The sequence below is a fragment of the Herpailurus yagouaroundi genome, unplaced genomic scaffold, assembly GCF_014898765.1.
Source record: "Herpailurus yagouaroundi ecotype Mexico unplaced genomic scaffold, PumYag 141, whole genome shotgun sequence".
In the NCBI taxonomy this organism is placed as follows: Eukaryota; Metazoa; Chordata; class Mammalia; order Carnivora; family Felidae; genus Herpailurus; species Herpailurus yagouaroundi.
The window spans coordinates 61,060,455-61,086,705 of NW_024412396.1; the positions used below are offsets into that span (position 1 = coordinate 61,060,455).

General features: G+C 47.8%; 2 protein-coding genes and 1 long non-coding RNA gene across 5 annotated transcripts in view; 2 read left to right on the forward strand and 1 right to left on the reverse strand.

Annotated features, from left to right (window-relative positions):
* Nucleotides 1–10,010, forward strand: part of GPR65 (G protein-coupled receptor 65) — a 143,255-nt gene extending 133,245 nt beyond the window's left edge. The window contains exon 8 of the transcript XR_005791112.1: nucleotides 9,667–10,010. The gene's annotated coding sequence lies outside the window, so the exon portion shown is untranslated. The remainder of the gene's footprint in view (nucleotides 1–9,666) is intronic.
* A 3,172-nt stretch (nucleotides 10,011–13,182) lies between these two features.
* The window catches only part of KCNK10 (potassium two pore domain channel subfamily K member 10), a 133,362-nt gene continuing 120,293 nt past the window's right edge, over nucleotides 13,183–26,251 (reverse strand). For all 3 annotated transcript variants that reach the window (XM_040477939.1, XM_040477938.1, XM_040477940.1), the window contains exons 5-7: nucleotides 23,972–24,158; nucleotides 17,826–17,968; nucleotides 13,183–15,962 (exon numbers count right to left, since the gene is read on the reverse strand). In XM_040477939.1, coding sequence (XP_040333873.1) covers nucleotides 15,342–15,962; nucleotides 17,826–17,968; nucleotides 23,972–24,158 — 951 coding nt within the window. In that variant the 3' untranslated portion in view covers nucleotides 13,183–15,341. The remainder of the gene's footprint in view (nucleotides 15,963–17,825; nucleotides 17,969–23,971; nucleotides 24,159–26,251) is intronic.
* On the forward strand, nucleotides 20,206–22,836 carry LOC121032157 (uncharacterized). The gene is made up of 2 exons (XR_005791120.1): nucleotides 20,206–21,045; nucleotides 22,562–22,836. It is a non-coding gene; the product is annotated as an uncharacterized LOC121032157 (long non-coding RNA).

The following is a 26,251-nucleotide window of genomic DNA, read 5'->3' on the forward strand; positions in this document are numbered from 1 at the left end:
GTGGGTGCCACAACAGGCATGTTGGGCCGCATTCTGGACCCCTCCCCACTCACGCTGGAGATGCGCAGGTGGCAGCTGGAAGGCTATCTCTCCGGATTACTGTGAAGAGGATCTGGGCCCTGTGCAGAAGGTTGGAATAAGTGCCTTCCACAGTCTCTACCCCTCCAGGGGCAGCTCTCCAGCTCTGAGTGTGATTGGGGGAAACCGCAGGAATCTCTGACTAGGGCTGTGCTTCGGCCCCACTGTTTCGTTCCTTCCCCTGCCCTCCCAGTAGGAGCACTGGGAAGACGTTTGCTCTGCACACCCCTTCTCCGAGTCCTAGAGGAGGGTGGGCATCCTCCTCTCCCGTGTTCTTGCAAGGTCCAGCCTCTGAAAAGGAAGTGAAAACTGACCAGAGAAGGATAGTCACCATAACGTAAAAGAATGAATGTATGCACCCCCCGGGCCCTGCCAGTATATACACACAGCGTATGTGACTCCCACTAGTTACTCAAGGCAGTGTGGACTGCAGCAGGCTTGATGGCGATGTTTTCAGTGCCTTTGGCACAAGCACCACCCAGGACCTTCTCTTGGATGTGCACAGTGAAGCGCCAGTAGCCCGGGACCTTCTGTCATCTTCCATGGCCTGCCTGCCAGTCCGATTATTGGCAGCAGCCCAGAGCACTCACACAGCCCAGCAGCTCAAGAGGGAAATGAGCACTGCATGAGAGAGTCACTCTCAGAGACTCAAGATGGTCTGAGAGGAACTCCAGGGACTCGAGGGGAGGGCAGCTGCAGGCAGAGCCTGAGAAATACTGCCCGTGGCTCTTGATGCAATTCTCACCCTTGGCTACCACCCCCCCAACCACCACCCGTGTGAGGGTGTTATGCCCAAAATTCGTGATCCCCAAAGACCACTAGGGAGCCGAGTCCAATGCAAAAAGCAAAAGAGCCTTTATTCGAGCTAGCTCGAGCTCAATCCCCTACCTGCACCAACGCAGCGGTGAGATACCAGGGAGAGAGAGCGAGTTTCAAAAGCACAAAGGTTTTATTGGGGTCTAGGGGCAGTTGGTGAGGTAATGGCTGTGGCCTCAGCCAATTGGCTGGGGAAGGGTCGTGACCTCGGCCGATTGGCTGGGGAAGGGTCAGAGTCCTGTTATGCAGATCGCTGGGCATGTTTTGATCAGGAAGTTTGAACGGGTGAGCGGGAAGTTACTCAAGGGGAGGAGGCACAGTCTGAGATTTCTGCGATTTTCCCGGAATAGGGGTCATGTCGGGGACATAGTCACTCAAGGTGGAGGACACAGAACAAGATGGAGTCGGCTGGCATAGGCCCTCCCTTTCAAGGGAGAGTCTCCCTGGGGAGTTTTGCTGCATTCAGAACAACTGGACTAAGATGCCTCCTAGGGAAGAGTTTGGGAGTGAAGGGGGCGACAGTCTGGATGCAGGAAGACATCCTAGCAGGTGGGGCTGGCAGCAGCAGCTGCCCTCCAGATGCCGGCTCTGCGTGGAGCCTCCCGGCGGGCGAGCAGAGCAGACAGAAACTGGCAGAGAAAGCAGAAGACAGGAAGAGGCAAACTGCTTCTTGTCCCCACTGTCTATGCCTGGCCCGGACGGTTTGCCTGGCGCACAAGGACCCGGGATACGGGGCTGCTGGGCATGCAGTGCAGCCCTGGTGAGGTCGAGGAGGGGGGTGCAGCTTCTGTGTACCGCAGGGCAGTCCGAGGCCACGTCCCTGCTTGTCACAGCCTCGCCTGAAGAAGGGTGCAGGCTCTACTTGTGTCTGGAGTCCCGTCCCCTCTCTTGCCCATTTCTCGGCATCATACCACCACCACCCACCCTCCCAGACCCCATGTGGCCAATGGAATGCAGCTTTTCAACAAACAAAACTGTATGCTTTTGCAGAGCTCAGAAACTGAACTCCAAAGCACACAAATGCTAGTCGTATCCCCCCCAACCGAAGGTTCCCCCAATACCAGCCCTCTTGGCCTCCTAAAGCCAGAGGGAAGTGGGCTCTTCTGATGTGAAATGATGTCTAAATGCAAGATGCATTTTTGAATGGAATCATACATGACTTCAAAGGGCCCATGTGAAACATGGGATGTGCATAGATGCAAAAGCATCACCTGCAGCCAAACCCTCCCAAACTGCAGGAGGAAATTCTTGCCGAGGGCCACTTACCTGGCACACTGGAGGCGAATCACGGACCTTGGACCGACTGTGGGAGTCAGGAGAACGGGGCAGGAGGGAGACGGGGAGGAATGGCCAGTCACCTCCATTTTCTCTCTCCGGGAGCCACATCTGGTGAAGAGAAACCATCCAGGATGAGGACGGCAGGAGTGGCCTAGGGGAAGGATTCCACATGTCCCTGTAACAATTAAGCCCACCCGAGTCCCTCCAACAGACCACTGTCCTTGGCTGCTTCAAACAGGATGGGACTCGGGGAACAAGAGAGGGAGACAGAAAAAGAGGAAGGTGAAGCCACTACCTTGTCTTTTCCATGGCACACTTGCCCCTGGACAGCCTGACATGTTTTCTGATAAGCAGAGGACTTTCTGACTTTTCCTACTGATGTTACTGACAGCCTGTAACCAGAGCTCCGACTTATCTTCTCACCTGAGCTGGATGGGGCTGGGGGCTGGGGAGTGCTGTTGACATTCAGGTACAGTCATTACAAGGCATCGCTGTTGCTTGAGTCTGGCCAAAACCAGTGCTTTCGCTGAGACCACAGGATAAGGGGGGCTTTGGAGGGGGCCTCAATGGCAGATGGTTGCTCCTTTGTAACGGAAGGGGAGGAAGAGTCCCCTACCTCTGGGAGTTGGTATCCTGCCTTAAGAAACTCATCCAAGTGACTCTGGAGAGAGGGGAGTTTTGCGGGCCTACCTGGTGCCGTTGAGGACAAAGCAGTGGCATCTGCTGGAGCCCCTCCCCCCTCTACTCTGGTGTGGTTTTCATGTTGGGATTAGAAGCTTCATGGCAGAGAAGCACCAGTGAGAAGAATGTGGGATCTGGAGCTGAGCACACGTTTATTTTCTGTCCCTGCCTTTTGACCCTCTGGCTGGTGCTGGCAGTGGGTGTGACCTTAAGGGCATCCCTCAAGTTGTCTGGCCCCTCAGGCACCCACTTAGCCAACGTGATTTGCACCTTTGTTGTGGTAAACAAGGGAGACTCTCCAGCTTAACCTTCTGGATGGGTCTGAAAAGCCAGTTACTGTTGAAAGGCTCTTCAGTTTCTTTGAGAGTTAAAACATAAATTGGGGGAAAATAAATTTGAAAGGGGGAAACATACTCTCTGAAGACAAGGACTTGTCAAATACTGGCGTAGAATTTTCCCTCTGAATCAACTATGTTCTCCTGTACAGATAACAGCATAGGGTAAGAGGAATAGAAATATTTACTGTTAAATATTGAGTACATAATTATTTAACTAATTAGCAATAGAATCATTAATTATAGGTGCATGTGCCTGGCGCATAGTTACGGGCTTCGTATATGGTAGACCTGATGTATTTTAACCCAAAAAATTCTAACCTCTTTTTTTTTTTTTTTAATCTTCTTATGTAAAAGGCCACCTCTTGCTTTGTTCTAATGGTCTTTGGGACATCTGGGTCTTGCCAGAAAGGCCCAGAAGACTTAGCTTAAAGATACAGAAATGGGGGAGACCCCCACCACTGTTAAGCAATGAACATTGTTTTTGTTGAACAGAGATTCACATTGTACACTTTCTGGCTCCCTTTATCTGCTGATTCTCTGAAATAAACTTCCCCCCAGGAAGGAACATGAGACAGAAGACCAGCTCTGTACCTTCAGTAATGTTCACCTCCCCTTTTACAGATGGGAGCTGTTTGTGCAGAGATCCAGAACCTGGCCTATGGCTAGAGCTTGGCAAATAGTTTAGTGCAGCTGGCCCCCTCCTCCCTCACGCTGCCTTGAGATGCACCTAGTTGAAGCTCAGCCTTTTCAGCGTGTGGCCTTTTCAGTGTGTGGCCTGATCCCCGGTGAGTCAAGCGACCCTCTACACTCATTTTCAGCCATCGATGGATGCATTGTGTTGTCTTAGTTGGCTGGGCCCTGGGAAGAGCCGGTCTTGGGAGACCTCTTCCTCTGTCCCAGCAACCTCTTCTTCCTCTTGTGGAGCAGGCACAGGGGGCAGCCTCAGAGAGCCAGGGAGAAGAAATAGGTCTCCTGGAGCCTGCCCGCATCTCCATGCAAGGCGCCTACTTCCTCCTGGAAGGCTCTCCCTAGTCCCTTCAATTCAGATCCCTTCCAGTACTTTCTATGACCTCAGCCCACCTCTTCTTGTTTTCGACGGTTGCTGGATCATCTTTCTGAAACCTCTAGCCTGCTCGGGGCCAGCCCTCCCCAAATCTGAGGCTAGCTTTAGCTTTCTGACGGGCCTCTGTGCCTCACACAAGTCAGGTAATCTATGTGGGGCCCCTCCCCTTATCTTCTATAGTCATTGCCCAATGGTTTTGGCTCATCTGCCCCACCCCACACCAGAACACACGATATATTGCCCTTGGGGGATGTTAGTGCCCGCTCCCCTCCCTCCCCCACCCCCCCACCCTCACAGGGAAGCAGACCCTGTGGCCCCACCTGCCGGCTAGGCAGCCATCTTCTCTGGAGAGATTATTTTGCCTTTTAGCTTCTAGTAGACACTTTTGCCTGTACCCCCTACCTTTTCTCCTTTACCAGTTCTCATTGTTCTGTCAGCATCACTAAGGATTCAGACTTTTGGGAAAATTAAAGGCCAGGGAAATATTAGGCTATTTCTGCTTCCTTTCCAGTCACATCCTACTCTTGCTTGAATTGGGGTGGAAGGTGGGGATGCACAGAGGGCAGACTGACGAAAGGAAAATAACTCGAGAGAGTAGAACACTTTTGTGCAGGATAATCATCCAGCCCCACTCCTAATATGCAGTCAGCTTCTAGGAGTCAGCTCATCTTTCTTCTAGGAGCTCCTAAGAGGACTGGAGAGGGCAAGAGAGAGGGAAGGGGGGGCGAGCCCCTCCCAGCCACGCACATATGCCTATTTTCCAGGATGAGTCCTTCTTCACCTTGGCCAGAAATTGATCCTGGACCCCAGATCCCACAGTGCTGAGCTAGTAAAGGGAGAGAGCCCAAGAAGCGGGCACAGAATGTGCTTCTAGACGTCCAGGGGGTAGCCAGGCCTGGGTGCATGTGCAGTCCAGTCCTGTGGCTAATTGGATCTCTCTCCCCACAGGAGCCCCTCACTTCTGCCACCAACCACCGTCCTCTCCGCCCGAGGGAGGAGGCAAACTCTGCTGGGCCCCACCTTGCTACTGCTGAGGCTGGAAGGAAATAACAAGGAGATCAGCCGAAGGCATTCCTGGTCTCTAGTTACAAGAAGCTACCTCCCCACCCCCTCCTCAAAAAGAGACTGTCCAGTCCAGATGCGCAGTATTTCTAGGACAGGGATCATCCACAAATCAGGGAGAAAACTTGATCTGTTCTTGCCTAAGAAATAAGACGGTGCAGGTTCAAACCAAGAAGAATCATTTAGGACAGAAAAACAGTTCAGGTCTGCAAGAAACAGTGACGCTCTTTATTTTCTGTAAATTTCCCTTTCAAGACCCACCCTACTGGGAATGTGGGAAGTCCTGTGGTTGCTGGTTTGGGCTAGGATCCTGGGGCCCAGCGCCTTCCCCCAGGGCCCCTGGCCTTCTGTTGGGGCTGCCCAAGGGCTCCTCTACTGAGGCTCATCATGCTGTCTGTCCTTTCTCTCCAGGAGGCTGCATGCAGGCCCCCTCTGGGGAGACCCCAGAGTCTGTCCCTGAAAGGGCGGGCCTACGCCGGCCGACTCCATCTTGTTCTGTGTCCTTCACCTAGACCACGCCTCCTCCCCTTGAGTAACCTCTCGCTCACCCATTCAAACTTCCTGATCAAAACATGCCCAGCGACCTGCATAACAGGACTCGGACCCTTCCCCAGACAATCGGCCGAGGCCACGACCCTTCCCCAGCCAATCGGCCAAGGCCATGACCCATCCCCAGCCAATCGGCTGAGGCCACAGCCATTACCTCACCAACTGCCCCTAGACCCCAATAAAACCTTTGTGCTTTTGAAACTCGCTCTCTCTCCCTGGTATCTCATCGCTGCATCGGTGCAGGTAGAGGATTGTGCTTGAGCTAGCTCGAATAAAGGCTCTTTTGCTTTTGCATTGGACTCGGCTCCCTAGTGGTCTTTGGGGATCATGAATTCTGGGCATAACATCCCCAACCTAAGGGAGTCTCCTCTTACTCAGGGAAGATACTTTCCCATCCGCGTGCTCCAATCTCCTCTGCTTCCTGTCACCTGAAATCCTCCTGTGGACCTGGCTTTTGAATCAAAGCAGCAGGAATATTCTTGCCATTATATTCCTCCCTGGAGGAAATGAAGCCAGAACCTAGGATCTGCTTGACAAAAGGCAAGGAGGGAAAACACAGAGAAGGAAGAGGAACTCATATACTGCATGGGATTGAGTCACACGTGGCTATCAGAAGGAGTTATAATTCCTGTTGTAATTGGTGACTAATAGAGCTAATCTTCTGTCCATCTTTTAATTTTGGCTTAACATTGTGATTTCTTGAGTCATTTTAAAGCATCCCTCCGCCCCCCCCACCCCGCCCCTTAACAGAAAGTCTTATAACAAAGTAATCCCAAGCGAGGATTTATCTGTGGTATCCTCAGACAGACGGGTCAATCTTAAATATTATTACCCAGAAGTATGCTTTGGAGCCACTCACACACTCCTGCTCCCTAACTGGTCCTACTACACCTTCCTTAAGATGTGCCTCTTACAGAAAGCCCGATTTGATTGCCATGGTGCTCACTGATCCTCATGCCTTCTGAATTCCTAGCCCCCTTGTGAGAACTCCTTGTGCTTTTGAACAGAATCACATACCGCCCTATTTTTATTCTTCCTCCAACCAAAGGGCAGGATTTTAGCATCCCAGAGCACATTGCACAGGGCTGCCTCACTGCACATGTGACATTCTTGTGGGCAGGAACCTTGCCATCCCTTGCCACTGTCCCAGGATCTCATACAGAGTAGGTTAAATGGTTGGTTGGATGGATGGATGGATGGTGCAGTCTTAACTAGCTACCATCACTGTTACCTATGTCTCTCTTTTTATTCCCCTCAACAATCATTCCGTGGAAAAATTATTTCAGGCTTCTATTCATTTTTGGAAATAATGGAACAGCCTATTCTCTTCTTTTTTTTTTTTTTTTAATTTTTTAATTTATTTTTGAGAGAGAGACAGAATGTGAGCAGGGGAGGGGCAGAGAGAGAGGACTCCAGGCTCCGAGCTGTCAACACAGAGTCCAATGCGGGGCTTGAACCCACGAACAGTGAGATCATGACCTGAGCCGAAGTCGACACTTAACCGACTGAGTCACCCAAGCGCCCCTACTTCTCTTCTTTTTATGGAATCAGACCAATGTTCTTTTGAGGCATAGGTTAATGTTCTACATAAAATATTAAAATGTACATCCATCAATTACGTTAGTGTTATGTGTATTTCTGTTTCTTACATTTGTAACTAATAGTGTTGGTTCCAGAATGGTAGAGTTCTCTAAGGCTCTTCTTTTCAAAACAAGTTTATATCTTACAAAGTCTTACAGTTGTTCTTTGCCTCAGGCATTTGCAAATAACTCAGAAGAACCATTGTTGTAGGCAGTTTGTAGATAGCGTAGTTTACTATATTGGAAAATATTCTAATATTGTCATGTTCCAAGTGAGGAAAAAATCCTTATTTATCTTAAATGATTCCAAGTAATAATTAATGACCTTTAAAATTCATTTAGTAAACATGACTCTTTCAAATAGATTGTGTGACATTTTGTATATATACATTTTTTAGTTTTAGATTCTTATATTTTTAAATTTTTTCTTTTTTTAATTTTTTTAACATTTATTATTGAGAAACAGAGCGAGACAGAGCATGAGCAGGTAAGGGGCAGAGAGAAAGGGAGACGCAGAATCCAAAGCAGGCTCCAGGCTCCGAGCTGTCAGCACAGAGCCCGACGCGGGGCTCGAACTCACAGACCGTGAGATCATGACCTGAGCCAAAGTCGGATGCTTAACTGACTGAGCCACCCAGGAGCCCCTTTTTCAATTTATTTCTAAGAACAAGTCATTAAAATTTTGAAATATTTCCCATAAAGGCAGGATGGATGTTGAGCTGTGTGCCACCTCAAATTCACAGGTGTACCCTAGCATTTTAAAACCACAGTAGTTTTGTGTTAAGGTTGTTTATACCACTCTGGTGGTGTTTATACCACTCTGGTCATAGACGTGACCAGGTAAAAGTTGTCATTGGAGTCAGTGTTCTGTATCCAGAAATCTTCCAAGATATTTCCCATTTGTCTGGACAGCTACCCTGTTCTTTTGAATCCATCCAGGCTCCTCTTAAGTTCACCCCAGATTTGGGCTCTCTTCATCTGTTCCTACTCTCCACAGAGGCCCTTTACTCAACACCCATGGTTTGGGGTTTGCTATTCAACCAAAAAAATGTCTTTTTTTTTTTTTTTTTTTTTTTTATAAAATCCAACCACGTTCTGTGCACTGTGCCAGGCCCATGGAAACAATGAGCAAAAAAGATGTCCCTTCATGAGCTCTGGATACAGGGAAGGTGGACAAGGGGATCATTGGAAGGCCATCAATTCCGGTCCCAGAGGGGCAGAGAGATTTCTAGAAAACTGACTACAGCATGGTGGCCAAGAAATTGAGTAACCATGAGATGCCTCTAGGGTTCTTAGGGCTAACTGGAGAGGAATTTGAGGGGTCGGATCCCCACAAAGCAGCTGCGCAGGACCAGAGAAATATTGTTTTGTGGCTGTTTCTAAGATCTATTCCTATGAGGCACAGCAGGAAGCCCTTTCCAATTATATCTGGGTACGTTGGGTTTTCTAAGAAACATATGTCCATTTACAAGAATTTTGGAAAACTCTTTAACCGTCAACAAAAGGCATCACACTGCCTTGCCTCTGTCCTCTGAGTGACTAATGCTACTCAGTTCTAAATGCATGCCCTCCTGAAGGAATGTGTTAAAATGGAGAGTAATAGTATTGTTCTGGAAACAGTTCTGACCTCATGATCCCATGAAAGAATCTTGAGGACCTACGAGGGTCACTGGACCATATTTTGAAAACTACTAACCTTGGCTAAAGTCTTAAAGTGGATTCTGAGAATGTATCTGGGTTGATAAGGAAGTAACTCTGTGATAAAGAGAGCTGCCTTGGGCACGGAGTCAGGGGTGGTGACCCATTTGCCATATGTTTGACATCCCCACAAAGCATAATCCCTTATTTCCTAAATTCATAGACATTAAAACTGTATCTGTAGTAATGACATTGGTCTTAAAACAAATATTCCATCAGCATACATCTAAATGAGAGCTATTCTTCAGAGTAGTCATTTTAGAGTCTAGTTATTTCAACAACCATCACAGTAAATTTTAGAGTTCGTTGTAAAATACAGACCCAACTCATTACTTTGTAGGTAAACTGGGTTTTGACCAAGATGATACTTTAGGAGTGGTATAAATTGCTTATTTCAGGAGTCTTGGCTCCAAAAGACTTCTAAGTCATGAAAAAAATTAAATCTGCCTTGAAGGATGCAAATGCGCTATCAATAAAGGCATTAAAATCACTTCACCAATAATTTTGAGTGTCTCTGTATCAGGCACAGTGCTCAGCGCTGGAAATGAAAGACCTAATTCCTGCCCTGAGGAGCTTATCATCTGCGTCAAACTGTGGTCTCCTCCTCCAGCAAGACAGTGAGTTTCCTTCCATAGGCTCTGGCCTGATGCATGCAGGTAAGCGGGTGCTCGGCCAGGCAAGAAGCCATTCCCTAAAAGACCTGAGTGTAGCTCCCGACCCAGCCGCTGTGAACCGTGCTTGGCCCCACAAGAGAAAGGAAAACAGGAGAGACATTGGATTGGATCTTCCAGAAGGTCTTTGTTGCAATTTTCTGCATCATTGGAAAAAAAATTACATCATCATCAAAGACAATAGCAGCACAGCTTATTGAAATGTTACAAGCAAATTTGCTTTTGTACTTTTCCTAAGAACATTACGAAATTCCCTCCTCCCCCCACCCCGCATTTTCAGCAAAATGCCTTTTTTTTTTTTTAAAGCACCATGAAATCCTACAGAGAGAAAAGTAGGTAAAACACCTCCACACAAGGGTTTTCATCATCACTGGGTCCCCTGCCTGTGAGTCTGGGACGGGAGAGGCTGGAGGCTGGTATGTGGGTTAGTTTGCATATCGCTTCTAGGTACCACTGCACCTTCCCCCTTCAAGCTCGGCACCCTGATGGCAAAGGAGAGGTTTTCCAGTTGCCCTCTGCAGCACAGGTCTGCTGTTTTGATGGAGCAGAGTCCTCTCAAGGGCTTTTTCTTCTAATGCACAGGGAACTATGAGAGATTTTTCACTTAAGAACCAAGAACAGAAGGTAGATTTCAAATCTTAGGCACCTGTGAAAATGATAATCACTTTCAGTAAAATCAGAGACACTTCTTATTTCTCCTCAATGCCACTGCGCTGATGTCATGTGACCTAGGGACTGCCACAGGAGGACTGAAGTTTACATGGACTGCGGGCAAGTTGGTGAAGAAAAACACAGGTGGTTTATCGCGCAAAGACAGAGTGCAGGGCTTTGTTTATAAGCCATGTCCGCAACATGCTATCCCAAAGTTTCCATATGCAGAATACAGCATCGACAATGCCAAATTAAAGTCACCTTTGTTTCAGAGAGTCCCCATTTTTATTTTTTAAGACCATTGCTAACTAGCTCTTACACTAACTATACTGATGAAAGTTCTCTCTGCTGACACAGCCACTGTCTTTGCACATAGGTGCATCATCACAGAAATAACCTCCACTTGAAACATCAGCGGGATATGGAAAGCAAAGACAAGAAATGCAATACTGGTTTCTTCCTCATTTTTTTTAGAGAGTCTCTGCACGTTTGTTTTATTTTCTTATGCCTTTCCTATGGTTCAGAAACCATGGTATACATTGGATGGTCTCCATTCTTACCCAATCCAATGAGTATAAATCTGCCTCACCCAAATTCTGGCTACATTCTCACTAATCCCCAAAACCAAGCATACAAATAGATGAGCGGCATTGACTCAGCCAGGAAGTCCTCCTCTCAGAGGGAGGAAGGAGGTGGTTTGCTAATGTCTAGTGCAATTAGGACTTTCAACATGGAACGGTCCCCCATAGAACCCAAGGCAGCCATTTCCAGTGTGTGTGTGTGTGTGTGTGTGTGTGAGAGAGAGAGAGAGAGAGAGAGACCTGTGTATCGTATATGAATTCATGAAGTAATCAAATCAAAGGGAACTTTTACTACATTTGACTGCAAATAGCAACAGCTTAAAATTCTTTAAATAATCTTAACGCCATGCAAAAAATGTCCGCATTGCCTGAGCCCTCCGGGTGACAGCCTGCTGTAAGGGAGGATAGAGTGAGCCTACACAGGGCATGATTCTAATTTGGACACCAGGTCTCCCAAATACATCTGGTCTCCATCAATTACCCAGAAAACAAATCCCAAAGGGCAGGAGACTAAGCTCTTCTCTTAGCCTAAGATGAAGGGGCCCATTAGTCGGTATTTACAAACCCAGCTAATATGGTTCTTAATAAATTTAACAAACTCATGGACCAGGGGATGCTTGGTCAGAATGCTGCAGAACTAAAAGGGACCTCGATGATTTTGTGTGTTCAATTCCCTCGATGTGCTGATGAGGTAACAAAGTTGGATGCGCAAGGACTCAGTTGCCCACCATCACAGGCTGGGACAGGGGAGCGCAGACCAAGAGTCCCAGTCACCCCACCTGTAGGCCAGGAATACCCCTACCTACACACACATTAGGGCCCTACCCCAAAAGCACTAAGTTCTTAGAGTTTGCTATTGGGTGAGGAGTTGGTATGGAGCTCTAGTCTCCAAACCGTCCCTCAGCTGTCAACAGTAAACCTCCAGATCTGTTAGGGAAGAAAAAATTGGTACCCAGTTACCAGGTGAAGCGAAAGTCACCACCCACTGAAGATATGGAACATGTGTTCTTCCTGTGTGCAAAATTGAGGCATTTATTCCAGGTTTATGTGGGCAGGGGGTGGAGCGCAGGCTGGAAGGGCAGGGCTGTGCTGACATGTGTTTAGAATTTGTAGCAGTCTTGCTACATGCTATTTGGCCCCATCTTACAAGGGTGACATTCAAACAGCTTCACAACTAGCCTCCCCCCAGATCTTAGCTTGTACACACTAAGCAGAGTCCAAGTTCTTATTCCCTCTCAGCATCTCCTTTGGAGAGTATGTTATAGTTTGTCCAACACTGCATATTTAATGGATCAATCTCCACAGAGGGAGGGCTCTTCTTTGATTATATTCCTTGGGGCTTTGTCCCCCCCTGTACTCAGGGAACAGGTTATATTGGAGATTTTCCCACTCTCAGCCAAGGGCTGTTTTGGATCCCTCTGTATTTACTGTGATTTGACTCATTTGGGGAAGCACACACCAACACCTGTTCCATTTGGTAGAATGTGCAGCTTAGTTTAGTGCTTTGAATTGTTTTATTCCTGCTGTATACGGAGTTCCTGCAAACTAAGCAAGTAAAGTGCAAAAGAGTGCTTTCAAAGGGCAGTTTTAACAATACAGAAAGTGTGCCGCATACAGCCTTCCCAAAACCCAAACCAAAATAATGTTTACGTAACTGCAAGGGTAACCCGCGAGGTCATGTTTCCGCAAAGACCTTGTGCCCTCTTGGTAACGGAGATCTTCTCCCCACCTCTGTATGCCATGTCCATGAAACTAGAAAGACACACATGCACACACACACACACACACACACACACAAAGAATGCATAACATGGACGCTATAGCAAAGTCAAAAGCAGACTTTGGTCAGACAGCCTTTGAATACCAGCTCTACCACCTTCTTGCTGTGTGCCATTGGGTAAATTACTTAGCTTCCCTGAGCTCCTGTGTCCTCATCTGTATAGTGGGTTTATAACCACTTCTAGTACAGTGTTCCTGTGAGGTTTCAGCGAGCATTTAACGCCCATAAAGTGCCTAAATCTAGTGCCTGGCCCACGGAAACCACTGGATAAATGACAGGGAAGCCTCTTCGCCAGATTTGTCTGTAGGGTCTAGAATTTTTAACACATTACTGTAAAGAAGGTGACAAGTAATACAGGGTGGATCGATAGTTTAATCAGGAAGGTTTTAACTTGTTGGAATAAGAAAGTCCCAGTTATCCACCAATGAAAACACATTTTGCAGGCTTGAAGGACTCTCCCAGTAAGAGCCAACGCCCACACCTGCATAAGCATCGTTTCCTGTGTCTCTTAATGTGTGGACACAGGATGTCACCAGTGAGCCACAGCTCCAGCCAAGTGGAGGCATTAAACCAAATCTACCGTTGGACAGGAAGGGCCTCATGAAAGTGATTCTGCTTTGGCTCCTTCCCAAAGGAAATGCCAGAACTTTAGCTGGAGCCCAAAATTTGGGGCAGGGGGAAGGGGAGCTACATGTGGTCCAGGCATTTTGGGGAGATGGGCAGGAAGAGGTCTGCCCTGGTACCAGTGGTCAAGGATGTGGCGGATATAATTTTCCCCAGAAGTCAGAAAGCATTAGATGGTTTTGGGAAGTCTCCACTAATCCTGTGATCTCTTGATTAAATCCACTCTGTGTGTGAATTGTGTGAAACCCCCAACAGGCGGTGCTGAGCCTGGGAGGACCATAACCTGCAACCTCCTGGGTGTGCAAGTCCAAAGGCTTCAGAGTGTGGTCCACGTAGCTAAGTGTGAATGGCCAGCCAGTTATGCAAAAGGGTAAGGATGGTGAGCCTAGCACATATTTTGCCCTTTCTGATTAAAAAAAAAAAAAAATCATCAATTCAGAATCTTCTCAAAACCTATGACTAGCCACTCCCCCACTTTCCTTCACAATTTCAACCTCATGGAACAATCAATTATCAGGTGTTGCTATTGTTTGCCTTGAAACGATCGATCACACTGGGGTTCCAACTTTCGTGAGCAGCAAGTGTGGGCTAAAGAAACAAGCAAGGAAAAGAAGTGATGCTTTCAAAATAAGGAACACCCAAACATAAAAGTGGAATGTTGTAAATATTTCTTTTAAGCATTATTTGTAAATGGCATTAATGGCACTTAAGCTGCAGGCAATTTTAAAACAATTCAATCTTCGTGTACAAGAGTTGTTGGGGGAATCTTTCTTTCGTTTGGAGATAGCAGGACTGGACCTCGTCACTATGTCTACCTTAAGACACCCAAAGGGACAAAAAGCCCTGAGATGGAATGATGCCATGGTCCTCCTTGGTATGTCTCAGACATGCAGGATGTCTATTTTTATAAAAAAAAATTAGGATCAGCTAGACAGAACAGCAAGCCACTGGCATCATGCAAGGCAATTGTTTTGGTATTTTTCCCCCTCTTATCAAAACGACTTATAACCGAAGTTCCACTAGAAAAGTGAACGTGAACGTTTCAGAACCAGTTTATTTTCACCACTGCACCCACTGAGGAAAATGCATGATGTTGTGCCCGTAACCATGCAGCAGATGAGGCCGAGTGTCCGCCGATGCTCGCGGGTTCACTTTTTTCATCGTTCGTCAAAAACACAAAGTTCAGTAGGCTTCTGTCATTGGTTAAGGTGGTATTCCACAGTGTGATGCATTTGTGATTTTTTTTTTTCTTTTGTAATGAGGAAAGCAATTGCACCTTTGAATACGTGTGCTCTGATCTGTTGCCAACAAATTCCACGTGCTCTCAGGTCCCACAGACGCTCATTTGGAGCCTAGAAAGAGTAGGTGCGCCCTGAAGGGTTTGTATCAAAACTCAAGCTCGGAGCAACATGCCAAAATGCCAACTCAGACCCTCCCTGCAGGTACTCGTTCACCCCCCATCTGGTCCCCTTCTGTGTGTGCACGTATCTCTAACAGTAGGTTCGGAAAATGAGACTCCACTTAGGAGACACATCTGTTCCTTTCAGAAGGCTGGTCTAAGGAATAGCTGCCCTTTTCTACATGCTGGGGCCGGGGTGGCACCACACAGGGGTGCAAGCACCGTCCCAGACACGCCCTTAACATTTGCGGCCACGACCTCCTGCGTGTGCGAACACTCCCCCAGTGTCCTGCGGCCGCCACCAGAAGTGCAGTCTTTGTTCTTTGACTCCTTTTGGCAGAGCGATCTTTCTCATCTCAGTCGTTTATGGCACAGTGAAATATATTCTTCGATGCTATGTAATTTCGGACTAACGAGAAGTCTGTTTAAGGCACGTGTCTCAGGGTGAATATAAAAAACACGACGCTTGGTCAAGTCCAAGGTCCTCAGCATTTAGTTTCTCTCTTCAAGTAATGCGTTGTTCTCGAGTTCCTGGTCTCTGGTGTCCGTGGGGACCAGCCCGTTCTCCATCCCGGCCTGCTGCTGGATGCACTCAGTCAGCATGGCCGTGCTGGAGTGGTCCGAGTTGCACATCTTCTCCGTCTCCTCCTCCTTCTTCTCTTCGTCCAGGGAGTAATTCCGGAAGGTCTTGTAGATTTTGTGGACGTCCTCGGGCAAGGTCTTTTTGAGGTCCTTGTTTTTCCTCTTGGTGAGCTTGGAGGTGGACCCGAACTTGTTGATGATGTTGTCTTCCGAGGCGCCCTGCCCGTGTTTGTTGAGCTGCTCCGACCCCTTCAGGCGCAGGTTGTTGGGCCGGTTGTTGATGCTCTCCTGGGATGAGGCCTTGAAGCGGCCCGTGTCCAGGGCGGCGAAGACGGAGCGCTTCTCGGGGGACAGCATGTCCAGCGAGTGGGCCCTCTGGTCCAGGCCCAGGCGCCGGCGCTCCATGCTGCGGATGGTGGCCGCCCGCTGCAGCTTGTCGTGGATCTCCACACTGAGCCGCCGCCGTGTCTCCCGGAACTCGGCCGTCACGTTGGCCTTCCACTCGGCCGCGTGGGCCTTGATTTCACCGACCTGGCCGGGAGACAGAAAAGCGACAGGATGAGAAAGTCCTCTCTCCGCCTGCCTCGAGCCCCCACCCGCCCCCAGCGCCCACAGCCCTTGGATGTCCTGATGGGAAGGCTGGCTCAAGGGAGGCCGGGAGATGGGGGAGCACAGGCCCAGGGGGAGGGAGGGGGGGATCAGGGAGTTACACTTGCTAGAGAAGCCGCGGGCAGGAGCCTGAGATGTGGAGGCGGTGACTGAACGGGAGGCAGAGCTCTCTGCGGGAGAGATCACTGTTGGAAGGCAGACAGGCTTGGGTTCCTGTTACGCACCCACCCCTTTGTTAGTTGTATGGCCTCATCCCTCCAACATAAGTGGGGTAATCATGTCTAGCTCACGGAGCTCTTGGCGTTATGTGAGACAGAGAGAGACATTCCCAGGAGGAAAGCACCCAGGGGGTGCAAAGCAGATAGATGTTCAGGGGGTCCTTGGCCCTTCTCTGTTCCCCAGTGCTCCTGTCTGGGAAGGGTGATCCACCTGTCCCAGTTAGACTAGGACTGTCCCGGTTGTAAAACACAGAGTCCTGTGTTCTGCAGTCCTGGACAACCTGGGGACCGTCGCTCACCCTGTATCTGGGCCACACGGTCGTGTGCTGTCGAGCTTACTCTGGTTTAAGGAGACCCTCCAGAGCACCTGGTGACCAAACTTTCCTGGTCATGTTCTGCAAAAGCCCACAGAACGTTCTTCCTCCAGAGTGAAGTTTTTGCAGGAGGATCAATACCAAATTTCTCGGCTCTCATTCAGCAGCACCGAGACTAGTAGTCCCATGCCTTTCTACACGGATGAGCAACTAACTCAGAAGTTTGCATTTTTGCATTTAGGAAAGTCAATATTGATGTGGTTACTTTCACTATGGCTCATTTTCAGCAGGTCACTTAGCTCTCTGGGGGATCGGACTGAAGACTACACTGACAGTGTTTATGCAAGGCAGGAAAATTTAACACTTGGGCCCGGGAATGATATGGGAAAGGAAATATTCCCACACAGTAACTTTCTCCTGGGGCCTTCTGTATAGAATGTCTGTCTTCTAGGAAGTGAGCAGGTGCCCTTAAAGAAGCTGTTCCTCTGTTTCTTTCTTATCTCCCTTCCATTCTTTAGCTCCTTTCTTCTCTTGCCTGCCTTTATCTTTTCCTCTCTTCCTAGAAGAACTACATGGACATTGTTTTTAACCACAGAATCTACCTTCTCCTCTTATGTCTTTTCTTGCCTTTGTTTTCATGCACATTTACATGAGGGAGTAAAGACTGCGTGTCTTGGACACATGGGTATGTCTGTTTCTATAGATCTGATAACCGAGAGGGGATGATGGTGAAAGGGACCCCTTGTGTTTGCTTCCTCATGGCTGGCCACTATTGAAGGACTTCAGTCTCAGGGAACCAAGAAGGATTCATAGTATTTTATTGCATTTCCATATAGACCCCAAGACCTGAAGGACAGGCCATCTTTCTCAAGCTTTTTAAAAACGTTCTAAACCTCTCCCTCCAGTCTGCACACCAGCCTCAGCTACAGCCTACCCCTGCTGACAATCGCTGTTTGTTTTTTTTTTTTTTTCCTTTTTCCCTTTTCATTTTTTAAAAAGCAGTCATCGTTTACTAGTCTTTCCCGGATCTCTGGCCCGGTGAGTCACCAGATGTTCTCACCTGCCGAAAAGGGATCCAGAAATAACTGCTATTCCGTTGACCTTGGCTTTTAGGGAATGCTTCAAAAAGAGGAAGCCACAGGGGCCCTCCGTTTATTTAAGAAGCCCTTGTGCCCATAGAAGAGAGACAGGTAATTCTTGACATGAGCTAATCTGATCTCAGGAACGTTCATAGAATTTGGAAGGAGTCCTACCTCTTCTTTTGTCTTTTTGGATAGAACCCGTAGCCAATCTCCGATCATACTGAGGACGGCTGCAAAGTAGGCAAGGCCAACAAGGATCCAAAACCACACTAGGGGCTTATACCACTCCCGGTAATTGATCCCAGCGTTTCCCCCTGAAAACAACCAAACGTTATTTTAACCAGGGCCTAGCATATGGTCTTTGCAGAACAAACATATTCTGGTCCACATGGCAGAGATGTCTTCCCATCACCATCTGACACGCAGCTGTTAGGCCTGCTGTATACAAGAGGTGACAGGCAAGGAAAAGATTTGTCCCTTCCCTAAAGGAGCCTGGCCTGTGGCTTAATTTCCTTTCATACACATATATTTTAGAGGGAGAGAGAGGACGTGTGTGAGCAGGGCAGAGAGCGGAGAGAGAGACTGAGAGGGCTCAATCCCACCACTCTGGAAACATGACCTGAGCCAAAATGAAGAATCAGACGCTCAACTGACTGAGCCACCCAGGCGCCCCAACTTTCTTTGATTCTTGACCACTAACAGTAACACCCATAACAAAAACTTTTCAGGGACACCTGGGTGGCTCAGTTGGCTAAGCGTCCGACTCTTGGTTTCAGCTCAGGTCATGGTCTCACAGTCTGTGAGATGGAGCCTGCATTGGGCTCCACACTGACAGCCTGCCGCCTGCCTGGATTCTCTCTCTCCCTCTCTCTCTATCCCTCGCCTGCTCATGTGCACACACTCTGTCTCTCAAAATAAATAACAACAACAGAAACGTGTCAGTGGCCAGTTTGGTCCACTTCTTCTCAACCTTGGTTTGACAATGAAAGACATGAGCGAGAGGGACAACAGCTCAGGCCCAGCCATCAATTTTTTTTCATAAACTCCTTTAAATGTAATAAAAATAGGGACGCCCGGGTGGCTCAGCGGGTTAAGCGTCCCGACTTCGGCTCAGGTCTTGATCTTGAGGTTCATGAGTTCCAGCCCCGCATAGGGCTCTGTGCTGACAGCTCGGAGCCTGGAACGTGCTTCGGATCCTGTGTCTCCCTCTCTCTCTGCCCCTCCCCTGCTCACACTCTGTCTCTCTCTCAACAATAGATAAACACTTAAAAAAAAATTTTTTTAATGTAATAAAAATGAAGGATCAATCATCCCAAATGGCTTGGAACCATTTCCCCCTTAACACACGCATTTACTAAGAGCAGAGTGGATGTGAGGAAGTAAAATTAGACTTAATGGCATCCTTGAGACTTTGATCCTCACAGTAGTGATTTCACACTAACTGAGGGATGGTGTTTACACGATGCTAATCCAAAAGGTCAATCAGTCTGAGTAATTAGAATCACCGTGCTCGAGCTAAAAGGCCAGCGAGTCCAATCCCTTTATTTTATATGTAGGGATTACGGTAGAAATCTATCAAACCAAATCGGCCAGCTGCCTGATGGCATTGACTGGCTGTTCCGTTGAAAGGACCAGTCATTTATTGCAAATAATTAGCCTGTTTCTTCTCACCCTCCTACAGGCCCTACCAAAAGTAGCCGTGTAAAATAGGCTCCAACCTCAGCGCTGTCTCCTGAAGAAGTGAAGAAGTTCCATGACATGGCTGCTATCAGCCTGCCTCTCACCCTGTGACACATTGTTGCCCAGTGAGGCAGGCAGGCGGCCATTTCTAAACTTTTTTTTTCCTTAATATTTATTTTTAAGGAAGAGAGAGAGACAGAGTGTGAGCAGGGGAGGGGCAGAGAGAGAGGGAGGCACAGAGTCTGAAGCAGGCTGTAGGCTCCGAGCTGTCAGCACAGAGCCCGACGCGCGGGCTCGAACTCACAAACTGAGAGATCATGACCTGAGCTGAAGTCGGACGCTTAACCGACTGAGCCGCCCGAGAGCCCCCAGGCGGCCATTTCTAAGGCAACTGAACATTAGCAATGTATGGGTAATTAAGGTGTTACACGAGGAGTGATTACTAGTCTTTCCCACTGAGTGGTGGTTGCAACCTCATCGAGCCCCACGGAATCCAGTCTGAGCTCTTATGGTCTCAGTAATACCTCCCAAAGGCACGTGGGCAGGCCCTGTGGCCTGTGGCTCCTGTCAGTGGGACCGAACCCAGGGTGCAGGGCAGCCCACAAGGGCTCAAGATCTCCACAGCCACTGCCATTTCTTTTTTTTTTTTTTAATTTTTTTTTCAACGTTTATTTATTTTTGGGACAGAGAGAGACAGAGCATGAACGGGGGAGGGGCAGAGAGAGAGGGAGACACAGAATCGGAAACAGGCTCCAGGCTCCGAGCCATCAGCCCAGAGCCTGACGCGGGGCTCGAACTCACGGACCGCGAGATCGTGACCTGGCTGAAGTCGGACGCTTAGCCGACTGCGCCACCCAGGCGCCCCGCCACTGCCATTTCTTAACATGAGAATTCCAAACATCGCTAACGGGCTCTGGGGCAACCACACTTCGGTCTGGTTCAGCTGCCTTTGTTTTTTTTTTGTTGTTTTTTTTTTTTGTTTTTCCTTTTAGGCAACGCCCCCCCCCCCCTCCCCCATAGCTTTCTCTAGGGTTCCTGCAACAGTAAGTGGTTTCTGAGGTTCTTTTCCGCGCTGGGCGGGAGAACCGTGCAGCTCGGTCCTCAGAGCCTGGGGCGGGGGGAGGAGGGGCTTGCCGACGGTAAATATTGACCTCAGCAAATCACCACCGCCCGCCAAAGACTGCCACTAGGGTGCGCTAGCAAACAACACAAAAGGCACCCTTTGGTGGATTCCTTTCTCAACCGCTTGTCTGGAATTCAGAGCTCCGTGTGTGCGCTCCCATTGAGGGTTTCGAAATGCTCCGAAGTTGTTAGGCTGTCCCAAAGGAAGTCGGCTATAAAAATAAGCCAGCATTTAATCCTGCATGATGACCAACGTTCCGATTATATTTCTAGAAGTGATGCTGACTCAGAGCAACTATCAACTCTTGCTGATGCACCTTTTTGAAATGGTCGGGCCTCGTTCCCTGTTGCTAAGCTTGTGACAAATTTCATGCCTTAAAGGCATGCATCTTTGGACCACAATCTACAGAAGTTCTGGAAACCCAAATTTAGGAAGGCCTGGTCCGCTCGCAGTCAGCAATGTGAATTATAAGAGACACCCTGTCCGTGGAGACCTCAGAACAAAAGAAATAAGGCTTTGTAATCAACAGTAAACAAGGGAATTAAACCAGCGCCAGGCCTGTGACTGTGGGGGTCATGCCCTTGCGAGGTAAGTAAAGATAAAGTCAAGTGCCGGTATGTGCTAAGTGCTCTCAATCCGTGGTGGGTAATAAGAAATAATAAATCAAAATCAGTGGCAGGACCCCTTGAAGCACCAGAGGCCCCTCTCATTTTGTCCTTGCTCCTCCCCTCCCTCCCCTTCCTTCCAGGGAGGAAAGACACCAGCTGGGCAGTGTTCCCTAATAAGGGCGGTCACTGTGGGTTAGAAGGTAAAGAACATGCATGACCTTTCTTCTCTCCCATCCACAATGAAGAGCAGGGACCCATATACACATCATAATGTTAAACAAGTCACACATTTTCTTTCCTGGGTTATCTTTAACTTTTTTACTTAGAACCAACATATGCAAAATCATTTAGGTTGGCCAACTGTATTCATCTAGGATCTAAATAAATCAAAGCTACCTCTTTCTGACATTTTTACTGAAGCAGCAAGGCTCTAAATAAAGTCCCATCACACCGGCCAACCGAGAACATTCATGTGCGTTAAATCTGGGGCTCATTTATTTCATTTTCTTTTTTATTTTTCGGTCAATCAGTGCTGTTTTGTAAAATGGAATTCATATTACTTTACAGATTCATATTCACCTTTCAATTAACATGAAAGCCTTGATTCAATAATATTAACAAAAGTAGATAGTAGGTATTTATACATTGACTCTAATGTGAATAGATTATAATAGTTTTGGTTTTACAAGATCACAACTTATAACAGTAAAATGTAAGATATTCAATTACGTTATTGTCAATGTCATCTTCTTTTTTAATGTCAGGCTTCCCTGCATTTTCTTGCATTGTATAATTAATTATATGTAAACAGATAACCTGGGGGTTGCCTGAGTGGCTCTAACGGTTAAGTGTCTGACTCCTGATTTCTGCTCAGGTCATAATCTCACAGTTCATGAGTTCAAGCCCCTCGTCGGGCTCCTCACTGACAGTGCGGAGACTGCTTGGGGTTCTCTCTCTCTCTCCCTCTCTCTCTCTCCCTCTCTCTCTCTCTCTCTCTCTCTCTCTCTCCCTGTCTCAAAATAAACTTCAAACAAATAAACGGATAACCTAAATTCAAATTAAAACTTTGCTCATCACTAAGTAAATACATTTTTAAATTTTATATTCCAAGGCTCTGCTATTTGTGCCCCAGATTAGCAGATTAACAGGCTGAGTCGAGCAGGTGTTTAGAGAGAAGGTTCGTCACAGGTGTCCTATAACAGACAGTCCAGCAGACAGCCCAGGACTAACACCGAGCGCACCTGGAAGCACAGACCAGTGCGAGCCATGCCCTGGGGGAACTTACAGAAGTTTGTGAAATCGTCCCAACGGGTTCCCTGTGGTTTCTCTCCGGAGCTTCAGGCCTCTGCTCGGATGGCATGAAGTGACTCCTGACCCAAGGCGAGGAGACGCACAGTGACTGTGCATAAGGAAAGACTGGTGGGGACCCAGACCCCCGGCTTTTGTAAGTTTGTAAAGTTTTTAATCACTTTGACTTTGCAATGCTTTGTCCTTAGGCAATAAAAAGGAAGAAAAAAATATAAAAACTGCTATTTTTTACAAACTGGACTGCAGTCTTCATCTGCCCTGCTGTAACAGCTAGAAGACCCCTAGTAGCCTGGAATGAATGTGGAGGCACCCAGGCACCTTTTGAAAAGACTTCAGTATCCCCTCCAGAATGTCCTGCTTTCCGGATTCCCAGATCCCTGTCATCCTGGCGAGCACCATACTCTGTGAGGAAACCAAGGTGCTGCCAGGATCATGTGTCAAATAAAGGATGGGAGGCCCATGATCTCAGCCTGCAAATGTCTACGCAGCTGCCTAACCGGGAACTGGTGAATAACACACACACACACACACACACACCACTCAAACGTGTTGAGCCTAGGACAGAGTTGTTTAATCAAAGCGTTCACTTCTTGGAGTAGGCAACGATCCATTGCCCGACCCCCTAGAATTATGTTAGGACACAGAAGGATGGCCTGTTTCTCTCTCTTTGCCTTCCTACCACACTCTGGGAAAGCCATACATGTAAGAAGCCAGATCTCATTTCATTTTCAAATTCCCTGTCCCCAGATGAAATTGATGGTGGTTTTCTTTTGCTTCTATAAACATAGTTCATTGGCATTGACTTTCACAATGAAGGCTATTGCTTCTAAAATATACATTCATGCAGAATCCGTTAAATTTTACTCCCTTGGGACGGGTCTCGGCTTCTACTAGTCAGCTGAGTCCTAAATTTTGTGCCCAGGATAACTTTTGTGGGGACCACAGCCCTCCCCTGGGCAGCATCAGGAAGCCTAACCCACAGATGGCTGCAGGCTAAACTCTATGCTAATCTCCCCAAAGTTCCTTATTTGCCACTTGCTAATACAGTCTTTATCAATTCATTCAAGGAGCTTTAATGCAAATCATAAGTCTAACATTCAATGAGAAATTCATTTCACTCATGCATAATTCATACGATGATAAGGGCAATGAACATCCTGGGGAAGAAGGGGCCGGCTTTCTTTTCACAGCAGAATCTGCGGCTTTTTATATTACATGGGACCACGGGCTTGAAATGAGTCCATGCACAGCAGCAGTGACATTGAGATGTTTCCATTTGCTTCTCCCATAACGTTTTTTCTGGTGGTTAAAAAAATTTTTTTAGTGTTTATTTGTTGTTGAGTGGGGGGGGGGGGGGCGGGGGAGGGGCAGAGAGAGAGGCAGACACAGATCTAGAAGCGGGCACCAGGCTCTGCACTGTCAGCACAGAGCCAGGCACGGGGCTCAAACTCCCCAACTGTGAGCGGGAGACCTGAGCCGGAAGTCAGACACTTAACCAATGAGCCACCCAGGCGCCCCCTGGTGGTTGTAAAAAGCACTGTCAACAGAATATTCTCCCCGCTGGGGGCCCTGGTGACTGGGATGCCCAGGGAGCTTACCTGCCACAAAATCACCAAAGCCTACTGTGGTGAGAGTGACCACCACAAAGTAAATGGACTCCAAGGCTGTCCACCCCTCGATATATTTGAAAATGACAGCAGGGATCGTCACAAATACAATACAGCCGGCCAAGATGAACAGGATGGTTGAGATGACCCGGATCTTGGTCTGGCTCACTTGCTTTTTCTGGGAACAGCAAAGCAGAAAGATAGGTCAGCTTTATCACCCTGGATTCAGAGGACAGAGAGGCACAGAAAAAAATGTATTATGTCAGTGGCTTTTCACCTTTCTTCAGTCATGGGCAACTTTGGGAGAACCAGAGGAAGGAAGGCTGTGGACCCTCTCCTAGAAAAATGCACGGACAGAAGTTTTCAGATGCTCTATAGGTGGCTCTTGGACCCCAGGAAGGCTGTTCATGGACCCCGGGTCAAGAAACCATGGACCGTGGGTCAAGAAACCCTGCTTAGGTCATGCCTTGAATGTCCTTCAAGTGGTTCCAAATGCTGATTCTAACTTCCTCACTGGTGCGAATATAATTATTCCCCAGAAGGGGTTGCTGCCATTTCTCACGTATTATCGACCCTCCTTTAGGAGGGCACAGGTTTGGAGCTCTTTCCACAGTGGCAGTGATGGACTTGGCGCCTAGTTTCCCTTGTATCAAAGGGAACGTGTTGGGGAAAAAAACAAAAACAAAAACAGCTGGCCTGAGACAGACTAAAATGTTCAGAGGACAAGGAAAACACAGCCACCCCCATACTCATTTGAGACAGACTCCAGCTTCTTCACCCTCCTTCCCTGCTGAAGTGGTACGTTTATAACATACTTTTCTTTCAAAACACATGTGTTTGAGCTAGCGCTACGGCGTGTTTAGGCAGTATTATCCACCAAAGACGGACAAAAGTCTAAGCCAGAATGATGGGGTCACTGTCGAAAATGACAGGAGCTTCATTTCAGATCAGCTTCTCAAGGAGCCAGCAGGAGGTGAGAGCATTTAGATTGGGTACTAGACTGACGTCACTCAAAGAAACAGTGCCAACAGAGTCCAGAGGTAGACTGGAAGCATCATTGGTATTCCCTTTGAATGCACTCAAGACAACACTGGCATTGCCTCTGGACTAAATAATCTTTAAGGTCTTCTCAAAGCTCCCAGGACTGGCATGTCAATTGTCATCAGGGGGCCCTAGCACTATAACCCAACCAAAACCATGTAATACCAGAATGAATGGGCCTTTCTACACCACCTAGATTGATGTTCTGCAAAAATACACCACATGTGGGGCACTGGATCTAGGAAATCCTTACCATGTGTTCTGTTTCCTATTCATTGCCTTCTGGTGAATTAGAAGGCAGAGAACCTCAGAGCCCAGAGAGACCTTTGCATTCATACACCTCATTTTATAGACGCAAAACCAGAAGCCAGGAGGGGTTGAGGGACCAGCACAAAATGATTTTGCTAATTAGAGGCAAAGCCAAGATTAGACTTCTGATGTGATTAACTCCCAGTCCAGTGCCTACTGATGGAACCAGACTTCAAGTTACTCAACAATTTCCCAGCTCAAACAAAGTTGCCAGAGTCCCCCCCACCCCGCCCCTCCAACCTACCCCCTCATAACAAAATCAACCAGACTAACCCCCATGAAGAACAGGCCATCCTGCTTCCCTTCTAGAAAGGAAGACTGAGAATAAAAAAGTGTTACTATGCGATCTGTCCGGGAATTCCTAGCCTTCAGTAATAAGCAGTGACACCTCTGTGACATCTTCCCAGAACAGAGAGAGTCAATTGTGTCTTCTAAGATGAGCCACTTGGGTCAACCATGGAAATGCCAGTCAAGAAGATGACTAGGTTTCCCCTCCTTCCATCCCCTCCTCCCCAATTGAGGGAGAAAGGATGGTGTTGCTTGTTCACTGGAAATTTTCAGGGATGAGGAAGCTGAAAGGAGGAAAGGCTGCTGTCCGCTCTAATCATGCCTCAGAAACATTCAGCCCCACCTGACTGGGGTCCCAGTCCCAGGTATGCTCAACACGGCAAAATGGAGGACACAGGGCAGTCAGTAAGAGCAGTTACAGTGGAGAACATATTTTGGCACAAATCTAAGCACGATTTCCACTCCAGTTCTGGGATCAGTATATTGCCTAAAAACACACAAGAAGACCCAAAGAAATACAATCCTTCCTTATGAAAAGTAGTCATGTGCTCTAACTCCCAAGAGGGCACTCAGTGTATAAAGTGGGAACAGGGAAAAATTATTTGATCCATGCTCTTACATGGTCCCCTCCTC